General features: G+C 26.9%; 1 protein-coding gene across 1 annotated transcript in view; it reads right to left on the bottom strand.

The window, feature by feature from the left end:
- skd (mediator complex subunit skuld) overlaps positions 1–8482 on the bottom strand; it is a 58679-nt gene extending 50197 nt beyond the window's left edge. Inside the window, exons 1-2 of the mRNA XM_043039343.3 lie at positions 8162–8482; positions 181–445 (exon numbers count right to left, since the gene is read on the bottom strand). Of these exons, the coding sequence (XP_042895277.2) occupies positions 181–445; positions 8162–8230 (334 nt within the window). The 5' untranslated portion in view covers positions 8231–8482. The remainder of the gene's footprint in view (positions 1–180; positions 446–8161) is intronic.
- Positions 8483–13170: the final 4688 nt, after the last annotated feature.

The following is a 13170-nucleotide window of genomic DNA, read 5'->3' as shown; positions in this document are numbered from 1 at the left end:
TATAAAAAAAAAGTTGTACATTTATGACTTTTCATGAATGATACATTGTATAAACTAAAAAATGAATATTTTGATTAAATCTGACAGTTCGCAAAGGTCGAATTAGCTTCAACAGGCCTCCGAATCTTAGCTACCCGGTTTTACCCTACTTTTCCCAATTTGTGAGCAAAAGTTACTGACCAGTAAGTTCTGTGGTGACCATCCCAGTAAGATCTGGTTCTTCACCATACCAAAACACCCACAGTTCCTTTTTATAGTTAAGTTGGTTAGCATCTTGATTGTGGCGATGTTGTTCTTGACCTTGTGATGCTACTCTCCTCCAAACACAAAGAATGTCAGCAGCTAAACACTTGCTAAAACAAGATAGCACTGGGTCATCTAAAGGCTCGTAACATAATGCACTTTCAGCATAATAACGTCGCCATTTTATTCCACAAAGGTCAGCCTAGAAGAAAAAACTCTCTTTAAAAAATAATAACAATAGGCAGCAATCAAACTAAACATTAAAATTACAAATTTTTTTAATTAATTATTTCATTCATTTTGTTGAATTGTTCTGCTTAAAATATAATTTACAATTTAAATATTAACCAGCAGTAATTAGTAATATTTTTATCTCACTCAAAACTTAAGTGAATGAAACAAACCACCAGTTGATCAATGATATTAAAAAACTGTTGATCAGTGATATTAACCAACAATTGATCAGTGATATTAACCAACAATTGATCAGTGATATTAACCAACAATTGATCAGTGATATTAACCAACAATTGATCAGTGATATTAACCAACAATTGATCAGTGATATTAACCAACAATTAATCAGTGATATTAACCAACAATTGATCAGTGATATAATACCAACATTTAATTTTTCTCTAAAACTTGGATAAAGAAGGTCTCAATGAACAGGACTTTAAAAAATGAACAGATAATTACTATGCCCTAGTTAAGTATAACGCATAGCTTTTAGAAGAAAAAAATGCCTTCCGTTTCAAGAAATTTCTAATCAATAACTACCAACATGCATTATTTCCAGGCTTTGCATTACTTAAATTATGATTAAAGTCGCAATTTAAATTACTCAATTTAAAAAAAATCATTAACTTAAATCAACAGATTATTTTTACAAAAATAACTCATTTAAACCAATTTTTTTAAAAAATTAAATTTAGTCTAAAATAATTCTTAGTAAATTCATTCTTTTAGGTGTGATTTTTTAAAGATTTTATACAGAGAAATAGTGAAAAGAGAATGTACATAAATTATATTTTTAAGTACTCTAAAAATAATAAAATAAATAAAAAAGAAACGCTAAAAGTGGACAATAGTGGCATGAAACTTTTAAATAAAAATTTCACATTAGCTGTAGGTAAAATAATTTATAGCCATTTAGTTTTAAGTTTATTAAAAACAGATGCACCTTTAAAACTTATTTAACATGTAATTAGTATCAGTAATAATAATAAAGGACTATTTCATCCAGAGTAACTTAAAATATTTTTTAGTAATGTTTATCGATTTAAACTAGTTTGCTCTTCATTGGTCATTTAATTGATAAATTTCCATCCAGTCTTTGAAATATTAGAATGTTGAAAAATATAAATATGATTTTGATTATTAACTAATTAAATTAAAAGAATTAAATAATTTTAACAATATTAAGAAAGATTAACTGTTTTAGCTATAACATTATTTTTAAATAATATAAGTGTAACATCACATCTTAACAAAGACTTTGGTTAATGCAAAAAAATTTTTTAAAAAAATCTGATTTAAATCAAATAAATCCATATTATATATATATATATTTAATTATTTTTTTGCCAAACTTGGTTATATAACATTTTCGACTTATTTTTGATATTATATGGCTGTACTAGATACCAAACTAAGCAATCATCTTATCCATCAAATATTCGTTCAAACAATATGTTCATCCAATTCACTTTTTAATAAAATATAATAATTTGTAATAAATATTATTTAAACTTTTACAATATAATAAAAATATAGTAATAAATATATGACATCGAAAAATATATTTAAAAGAACATTATACTGTACATATGTATTTGTAATTAGCCTCGCTTCCTTAACATCGAAAATTTTATGTTTAGAGGAGAGTACTAATTAGACTTTATGTTGTATGTATCATGTTATGTTTACTATCACAAAAAATTTGAAAATGCAACTAATAACTTTTGCTTGTCACCAGAGTTACTAAAACCTTAGACATACCTCTGCCATGGATCTATAAACTAACAGATTTCTGGATCATTGTAAACATTCATTAGTACCAGATAGACAGCATCCGTGAAAGTTATTAAAAGTAAAAGTGTTCAAATTTGGGGGGGGGGACCGAAAAACCATGCAGATTTGTTTTTTATTGGTCATCATTCAGAGTAGCCATAAATATTTAAAAAAAATAGTAATAAAATAAATAACATTTCCCTGATTTTATCGAATTGCCAGCTCAGCAGTAGAATTCCTCCAGCGTAACACTGGGCCTTGCAGTTTATCATTTGCAGATTATTTTCATCTCGGATTAACATTAGCTGATTAGTAAAAAACATTATCACAAGCATTTTAAAATGTATTAAGAAAATAAGCCTAAATCATTACTGAAAAGAGAATTTTAAAAAAATCTAATTTTTAAACTTACTCAATTTACAATTATTTTCAGGTCTTTAATAAAATTTTGCCAACACATGCTAATTTATACACTTTCCCCCCTTTTTTTAAGAAATGCTGGTAACTTGGCGAGAAAATATAATTTTTTCTCAACAGACAGTTCAGGCATTGTTTCCGATGTATTTTTTCAAGCAGAATTGAATGCGACCAATCCAGAGATGATTGAGCTAATACAATTAGTATAGAAGACAAAGATTTTATGTACAAATTTGTACTTATACCAATTTATGAATCTGATATTGCTATTTAAAGAAGTGAGAGTATACATGTACATGAGTCAACGAAACAAATAATTCAAATGTTGTGTTTTCAGATATAAAGTATTTTTGACACGAATTAGTATTTTTTAATTTTTTATACTGAATTGAATGATATATAATTCAAGTAGTTCAGATAAATAGTTTTGCGTCATTTAATTCAGAGCAAACAATTGCTCCAGAAACTAGGAAAGGAGACGGAAAGATATAAATTTATGGGAAAAAAGGAGATGGAAAGATATTAATTTATGGGAAAAAAGGAGATGAAAAGATATTAATTTACCAAACTTCTATGTACTACAAATGTTTAAACTTTTGGTCACCTTCATTAGTTTAAATCAGCTGATTTTAACAACAAAAATTGATTTGAAGCAATTAAGAAAAAAAATTAAAAATTTATGTAACATTTTAAAATGAAACTTATTTTATTTAATCATTTTATTATCATTGTTTCAAAAAAAAATTTTTAAATATACTGTTGGAATTTTAAAAGTATCTTTTAGCAAAATTACATTTCTACTTGGAGTCTAGTGAACTCCAGTACTTTGGAAATGACATTAAAAAAACTTAAAATTCTTTCAATTTTAAGTTTTTTGCAATTAGTGAAAGTTTAGTGCAATTTAGTTTATAAGTTTACATCTGTAAAAAGCAGCTTTTCAATATGGGTTTCTTAAAAAATATGATAGCAATGAAAATCCTAACAATTCTTAGATTGTAAACAAAATTTTTAAAACACTTTAATGCTGATAGAAATTCTATATTTCTCAATCTTAAAAAAAGAATAATAATAATATTCTTATGGCACTGCAAAAACAGCCATGAGTAAAGCGCAAATAACAGCACAAAATTGGACATACTAGCAAAACTTTGGTTCTAATAACAAAATCTTCCTCCATGTTTATGAAACCAAAATTATAGTTATAATATGTCCATTTTCATACCATTATTTGTGCTTTATTCATGTTGATTAGTTTAATTAATATGTAGCACAAAGTATCTCCTATTTATTTACTTTTTAAAAAAAATAATAAAACTGTATATCGATAAACTTGAAGTGCCTTTTCTTATAGTCCATGTTAAGCTATCGTTAATTAAATATAAATATTAGTGCAAGGTTCACATGCTTATTCATAACAATTTATATGGTAATACTAAAAGTGAAAATAAAATAAATAATTAAATTTTACATTTGTTTATTTTAGTTACCTTCGTGGTAGTTAATAATGATATTGGTCAATTACTTAAATTTTTCATTAATTGTATTTAAAATTGAAAATATTTATTAATAATTTTTTAAAAAATAATTTTTTTTTTCAAAATATTAGATTTAACTTTTCAAAAAAATGAATTGAAAAAAATCTGACTTTTATCAACCCTGCACTTAATATATATCTCAATAGTAAACCAGTTACAACCATGCTCTCAATGGCATTTTTTTTTTATCTTGGTCTCTCACAGCAAGAACGCATACCTGCAGTGTTGACATTGGGGGTACACTCTTTGTCATTCATAAATTTATGCATTTTGCAAAAAGTGGTCTAAATATGAGAAACTACAATCTTAAAAAAGTGGTAGTACATATTTGTTTAGACCAAGTGAATTTTTTTTGCTGTTACCATACCAACCACTTTGAAAAATAAATTTATCACATTTAAATCCAGTTATAAACTTTTATACTATTTAATTGCTATGCAAAGCTACCTTGTTTCAGCAAAATTAATCTGAATAAGCCCTTTGAGCTAAAGCTTTTCCTTTTTTAAAAAAAGTAACTGTCTTTTTAAAGGTCTTGACACAAATGGGTTGATAAATGCATTTGATTCAGCGAAATATCATCACAAGTAGATAAAATATATACTCGTATATTTATTTAAGAAATTATTTAAATTAAATAGTTTATTTATTGAATGTTTGAGTAATGAAAGAAAATATACATTTATACTCCTAATTAAGAAACATTTAGTTGCACTAAAACTTTTTGGTAATAGCATAAGGACTAAATTGTAAAAGTCAACCGAAATGTCAAATTGAATTATTTTAAAATAATTAATAACATAACAAATACATCCTTGCTTAAAGTTAATGCTTAAATATTGTTTATAACAAAATTTGAAAAAAATCAATATTAAATAAATTAACTATTGCATGAATTTCAAGATAATTGTCATAAGAGAAGGCAACTACCTTTCAAATAAAGAAAACTACATGACATGTGCTGACATCTAGTTTTAAAAAACTCAACTACTTCCAGTTAGATAATAAATCTGCCTGGTATATATATAAAATAACTATTTTTTAATGCTACACAAGATTACAAAATGTAGTGCAATAGTATATCTTTATAATGCAAACCTTGAAGCGTGAGGTTTTGCATTATTTAGAATTTAATGTTATATAAATCTCGTATCACACATCTTTAAACTTACAAACTACATGTGGCAACAAAATTAATCTGGAACAGATCATAAAATGCTTTAAATAATTTTTTGATACAAACACTAAAAACACAAAAATATGGAGTAAAGTATTAATTATTTACAACAACAAAAAAAATTAGTTTTTCAGAGCATTAGAACTAATTTAACAAATTTATCAATTTTGGTTTGCTTAGCTTTTGAAATTGTACTCTCTTATATAATTTATATATTTAGAAAAATACATTTCCCAAAATATCTTTAAGGACCAGCTTTCCTAAATAATTAAACAAACATAAAAAGTTCATTCTTCTTGCTTAGATACAAAAATTTTCAGCTGCGATTTTCATTATTTACACCCATAAAAGTTAATGTTTATGGTGAATTGCAGTTTATAGAATTACATTGTACAGATCTTCAACTGTATATGGGTTTCTTTATATTTTTATGAGCCATTTTCTAATTGTTACATTCTAAAAACATCATGGTAATGAATAAGAGAAGGCAAAATATCACAATTTTATTTTACTTCAAATTAAAAAAAATTTCTTTGTTTTGTGACTTCAAATTTCAATGATAAGTGAGATATAAAAAAAAAATTAGACAAAAAGACAATCTAACTTTTAAAAGACAAGTTAGATAAAACATTAAGTATGATGTGGCTTAATATGACATTTAGTATGTGTCAAACAAAAGGAAAAGATTTCAAAGATCAGAATCTGAGCTAAATAAAGTAACAAAGACTTAATGACAGTCTGATAGTCGTACAAGAAAATCAAAGTCATAGAAGGGAGCATACTCGAAGCATGTACTTTGTGGCCAGAACTAGACATGCTTAACGTCAAAAAAAAAATATAATCAATACCCTCAAACTATAATCAATACCTTCATATATATATATATGATTTTACTAACATTCTACTCTCTTTAGGAAAAAAACAACTCAAAAAGAGTAAAATTTTATAGAACCAATATAATCGAAATGGGAACATTAACATAAAAAAGCTTTGTCACTTATTTCAACATTGAAAGATGTCTGACAATTAGATATTGTCAATTAGAAAGAAGCCTGACAATTAGATATTAAATCTTTTAAATTAATAGGTACCATACATACTATAATTTTAATTTATATACTATGTTATTTTTATAAAATAACTAAAAATTCAAAATGCTTATTTTTATAATTTATAAAAAAAAGCATTTTTGAATGTGTCACATTCTAGAAATTTCTGTAGTAATTTATAAAATATTTTTTCTATATATAAATACAATTGAAAGTTTATTAATACATAATTTATAAAAATAAACATTTTGAATTTATGTCACTTTCTAGAAATTTCTATAGTAATTTATAATATATTGTTTTGACACCATTCAAACAGTTATTACTTATATCGGATAAGCATTATGAATTGAGTGACTTTTCAAAAAAAATGTCAGTAGATAATTTAAAACATGTTTTTATACAAATTGCAATACTTAAAAACAAAAAATTTTAATATTTTGTTCCAAAATGTGAAGTAAAAATTCTAGAGAAGATTAGATACATCTAAATAAATTGACTCTTATAAATTGAAGTTATAGACATAATTTTATAACTGAAAAGAATGATTAAAAATAAATAACAAAAGATATGTTTGGAGAATTTTAAATTAACTGAATATCCTCAGTGTCTCAAAACTTTAAAGGAATCGTCGAGAATAATTTAGTTAATGTGTAATAGCTACATAATTGAATCACATGAAAATTTTAATGTTTTATAACATATCCATTTAATTAACATGAAATTTAAAAAATATAATGTATCAAAATATTGTTTTTATTTATTATCAAACACATTGTCAGAGCATGCTTTTTGTAATCTTACAATAATAATTGAACAAACATGTTTATCTATTATCAACCTGGGCATCATGCCAAATTGCAATTTAAACTTAAAATCGTAAATTAAAAGGTCATAACGTAAACATTACCTAACAAAGCATATCTTCACTTAATTCGGTGCTTGTCTAATGGATAATTATTTTAATTAATGGAGAAAAACAAAAAATTGAATGGCAGACAAGGGTGCAAAACAACTTTCAAAAACATATTTCAATTTCGAATTTTTAAAAAATATATCATTTTTAGCGATCAGTAATGTTTGAAGCGACCTGTCAAATAAAAATTAAATAGAAAGTGAAAATCACATGTATTGGTTGAACATAAACAAGATCGGCATAAAAAGTGAAGATCTGTTTGCTTATTTTAAATTAAGTAAATAAATCAAATAGAATTTTTAAATGAAATAAAGTTATTAAAACGTCAACCAATGAGTGGCAATGCCCTAAAAAGAGATTCAACTACTCTTCTTACGTTGAGTAATAATATCAGCAAAACAGGTCATCTGTAACAAAATTGTCTAAAGGTGTATAAAAAATATAAACATTGAAATTTTTCGTAAAATGTTTCTAACATATTTGAATGTCAGTTAAATAGTTGTCATTTCTTAAGAATAGCATGGAATGAAAACAAACAAACAAGCATTTAAATGTTGATAGTGTGTTTATAACTAATATTTACATCGTTAATGACTTAGAAGGAAGATAGATGATTTATTACATATCAGTTATTTTTAAGACCCTGCAGTTGTTTAAATGTTGTTATAATTTTTATACTAAAATATTAGCACCGTTAAAAGCGGCAGCTGTATATACTACTATGGTTCGGCGTTTAAAATGCCTACGGCTGTAAAGGTCTTTCGCCCTCTCTTATTCATTAAGCTATGACTACGACAGTATATAGTGTACTTACCAATGCGAAGAAATTAGTATGGCAGTCTTCAAGGCTGGCGCCATTTGTTACAAAATTAGGGTGCGTCATGGTGTCTCCATGATCATTTAAGTCCTATGGACTAAAATCGAACTTTATTAAGTAATTTCTACCGCCATCAGTCCACAAAACTTGGTCTAGGTAAGAAAAATACTTGGAAGATGGCAGTCTCTACTATGGCGGAGTGGAAACAACAAGGCGCTAAGTGACAGCGATTGTGATTGGATAACAGATATCACGTGTCGAAGGTCACTACGTTTTATGTCTGTTCTCAAATTTTTGGTAAATCATGATAATCCAAGCAGATTATATACATTGATGACACTGAATAAGTAGTGTATTATCCCAGGGACACCCCTTTCACTAGATAGGTGATGCAATTTTAAAATGAATTATATTTCTTTTTCAAATTTTTGAATGAAATGAATCAGAGCACATTTGTTACTCGTTAGAATTTATTTAAAGAGAATTATTTTACATAAACGGAACTTATTTTAACAAAAACTTCTTTTATTTCTATGTTGATTAAATATTTTTTTTTCTTAATGTCTTAAGTTTTTTAATGACGTTAAAAATTTCGAGAAATTAATTAAATATTAGTTTCATAAATTAAAATAAATCATTTATACATAAATTAATATCAAACTTGATCAATGATTTTTTTTTTTTTTCCGTTACCGCTGAAAAAAATTACAGTCGGTTCAAGTAATCTTTTAAAAAATTACAAAAAAAACGATTTTATTTCAGTTCTTTCTTTATTTTTTTTAAACTTTTTTGTTCTGTACATTCATTAGAGTTATTTATTAAAATAATTAAACAAAATGCATAGCAAGATATTTAAAAACACAATAATTGTTAATTTTGAACATTAAAATAACAACAAAAAAATATCATTATTGCGACAAGAGCATCAAATATAGCAAAATGATGCAAAAATAAATAAATAAATAAACTGACGACAATCATTGACATTTCAATTGTCTTGAATTTAGATTTCAATTTCTATTTTGAATGTTGTTCTTTTTTCTTTTCTTTTTTTTTTTTTTTTGTATTATTTATTTTTTGTTGATAAACATCCATTTGACTACTAAAACTTAGTGGCATTCAAGTTTATTAATCTATTTTGTCGTATTTATTTTTTTACAGGTATTTTACGAAGAGGAACCTAACTTCACTATAAGTCTTATAAGGGTACCGTAAAACATTATCCAATTTTCCATTTTTATGGATAAATAAAATTTAACGAAGTGATTTAATAAAATGATTCCGATAGCGTTTTAATATAATAATTCCAAGTGATTAAATACTTGCACCAAACTCGAAAGTTAGTGATTCTGGTTTGTTAAGTAACTATTTTAGTGAAGAGCAAAAAGAAAAAAATAGTGTACGTATATTCATGTTTTTCCACTTCATATTAAATGAACTATCTCACCCTCACCCCCTTTTTAATACATAAATAAAATAGTTTTCTTAATCGCCATAAATGACACAATAGCTTAATTAAATTTTTTTTTTTTTTTTTTGTTATTTTTCCCAATTCAATAACTTGAAGCAAATGAAAAAAAAACTATATTTTTTATCCTCTTTTCTTAAACTTTAGCCAAGGAAAACAAAATTGAAATTTAAAAGAAATATTTCTACTTGTTATTTGGTCTGAAGTCACAATTATAGCAGACGCTTTAAATGCGTTCAAGAAAAGGTTTCGATAAATAAAAAGTTAATTACTTCCCTAGATTTTATTAAACTTCTTTTTCTTCTTTTTTACCGCCACGACAGCCCTTTGTGAGCCAAGATCTTCTTTAGTATATTTTATCATTCTGTTATCTTCCTAGCCAAAATGTTCCATCTGTTCACTTTAGTGCGCTTCGTATTCTACATTAATATGGTCAACATATCTTAATGTGGGCATGTTGGTTTAAAATGAAAGATTCTGGATGCAAAGGAGGATCGGTTCATTCGGCAGATGTTGATAAACTATGGACATAGCTTGAACAAAACAAAATGTAAATTATAGACATGCAAAATGTAAATTATAGTCTATAATTTACATTTAACAAAATGTAAATTATAGACATAATTTAAAAAGCGTTTTTTTTTTTAGTTTTTTTTTATTTACGAAAAATTCATTCAAAGTTCCTCAAGATAATGCTGTAGTAGGGGCGGATCCAGAAATTTTTCCTGGGGGGCGTCATAGACTCAGATCCCCCCCCTTTAATTTTTTTCAAAAAACATTTTTTTTTAAATGAAAAAAAAAGAAAAACTGGGGTTTCTAATGCTAGCCTTCTCATTTATTTTTTTCTTAATGAACAATAGATAAATAATTCAAGTATTCAAAATTGTTAAATAATAAATGTAATGCGTTTTTTAGAAACTTCTGTCAATGATTTTTTCAACATCCAAATCAATTTCTCGATGAATGTTTAATAATGCGAGTCCATTTAATCGTTCTTGAATTTTGAGTTGCTCTAAGTCTAAGCCAAGTTTTGAGACGTCGAAGGAACGTTCTGCTGTTGCTGCACTAACTGGAAGAGTTAACTAACTGACTTGGCGCACTTCAACATTATTAATGTTTACAATGAAACTATGACGAATTTCGTTTTGATCTTTTGGATTATGATTCTTGAAACAGTGAAGAACATAATTAGATGGAAAAAAAATCGATTTTTCCGACCTACCTAAGTGCATATGCCCCCTTAAATAATTTTTAAAATATTTTATTTCTTTTGTAAAGTATTAAAAAAATTATTATTTTTATTTTTTTTTTTGGGGGGGGGGGTACACTGGATCCGCCACTGTGTTGTAGACAAGAATATAAAATTTAATTGACTTCAATAAATCATCATCCTCAATGTATCATTGTTAAAAATAAAGCCGAAAAAGTACAAACATTAAGGGTCGAAAATTAATATTTAAGTAAGTATTAAAAGGAAATACGACGAATTAATACTGCGCAAGGCGGGACTGAAAACATCGAACCTGATAGACGAGGGAGACAGTGAAAGGGAACTTGAACTGCTTCTAATTTTCATCAGGCAATCAAAGCAGTTATGATGCTTCTCAATCCTTATTCAACGCTAGAGATTCAGATTCCATACTGATTTTGATAGCATTTTTGTGTCTTCCTCGCTTAAAGATTTTAAAATGTCGGAAGAAAATTCTTGCAATCGTATTTACTAAAGTTGTTGTTCAAAGTTAGTAAATTAACTATTAAGTTATAAAACAAGCTAGAGGCTTTTTGCTTGAAACTCTAGAGCATTACGTACGTTTGGGTCGAACTTGAAAATCAAAATGAATAATTTTAAATAATCTACCTTTATATTGAATTTTAAATAATATAAAGATGTCCAAGTCAGAGGTTGAACTAGATCAATGTTCCTCTATCATTCAATCAATTTCCGTTTGCACTGCTCCTATTGGGCGATTCGTATTCCGATCCTAGTAGAAGCGTAACCCTATTGGTTGTATCAGTTACTGATTCATCATTAATGGATTTCCAATGAGAAGATAGGTAAAGTGACGTCAGCTTAGATACCACTTTGGATAGCTTGGGACCTACTCTAGTTCCGGTTAAAAAGTTTGCAGCTGCTTACTACATGTTATTCTGATAGGCGATGTTTTCAAACGGATAATTTTGTTTTCAATAAAAGAAATAAATTAGATAATTTCTGAGCTCAAATCTGCCGTCTTTCATAAGATATTAATGTTATTAAGTAATTCTGGGGAGTTTGGAGTGAAAATGTGTTTTAGTTATTTTGTTATTTATTATTAAAAAAGGTGACATGGTTGCTAGATTTTGAACAACTCACTCTGTCAACTCACTTGGCAGTCTTGATTTGGCCTCTTTCCATTTGTTTATTTCTGTTTGTTAGTGTTGCAAGCTGTGCACCATCTTACGTTAGTGTTAACACTCTTAGTATTGTAAACACAAGTATTGTTAGCATTGTAAACATTAGTAATAAGTAATCAAATACATTGTTTGCAAGAATCTCAAAACACAATGATGCCAATTGGCTTTAAACTACAACTGAAACAGTAACCCGGAAATTCAGGCAGTCCCGAGCTTGCAGCGTTCCCTAGTGTAGAAAACACCATCCATACGCACATATTTAATTCAAAATAATCTACGCACATGTTACATGGCATCAAAACCACGATTTATTTAAGTTGGCAATAACTATTGAGACAAATCGCAAAGCACATTCCCTGTTTCTATTGGCTGGCAAACTGCAATTGAAAGAATTTAATAGAGAATTTTTTTTTTTTTTTTTTTAATTTTATTGTCTAAGACCCTACAAATTATTTGGAAATGTTTTTAAAATTAAGCGTATAGAAAGAAGCTGACCTAAAACGAAAAAAGTAATCAATTTACATTTTTTGTTTTTATTTTATTTCAATTGGGTACTTGCAACTTGAAAAGAAGAATACTTGATTAGACCCATCCATGTATTTTAAATCAGATTTAATTGGATACCTGATACCTGTAAGCGACGTCATGCGCGGATGTCGAACCTGATTGGATTCTGAATCGACAAATGTTGCAATTTACTCCCGATGAAGTCACTTGCAAGTATCCAATTGCAATTTTTAAGCTACTGTAAAGATTCAGACAAAGTTACAGCCAATTCCACAACTTGGGAATGTCCTATTTTCAAAAACACATAACTCAGTTAAGGAAAAAGAGAAATTGATCTATTCCAATTATTTTTGTCTATTCCAATTATTCACGGTGTCATTTAATCTCCAAAATTTTAGTAACTTTAATTCTTTAAAAAAAAATTACATTAATATGTGGTTGCTACGGATATTAAATTCGTAAAAACCGGTTTTTAATTAAGTTCAATTATAGTTTTAAACGTTGTTAAAATTGGAATAAGCGTCAATGACTATTTTCACAAAAAGTATTAGAACTGCTGCAATTTTTTTCAGAGTTACAGTTTTTTTAAATCTACAAATGCGGCATTCGTATATTTTGGTATTGTCCTTACCCATGG

Source organism: Parasteatoda tepidariorum, chromosome 7, assembly GCF_982258835.1.
Source record: "Parasteatoda tepidariorum strain Cologne lab strain chromosome 7, Ptep-v5.0, whole genome shotgun sequence".
In the NCBI taxonomy this organism is placed as follows: domain Eukaryota; kingdom Metazoa; phylum Arthropoda; class Arachnida; order Araneae; family Theridiidae; genus Parasteatoda; species Parasteatoda tepidariorum.
This window is presented reverse-complemented; position numbering and strand designations above follow the sequence as displayed.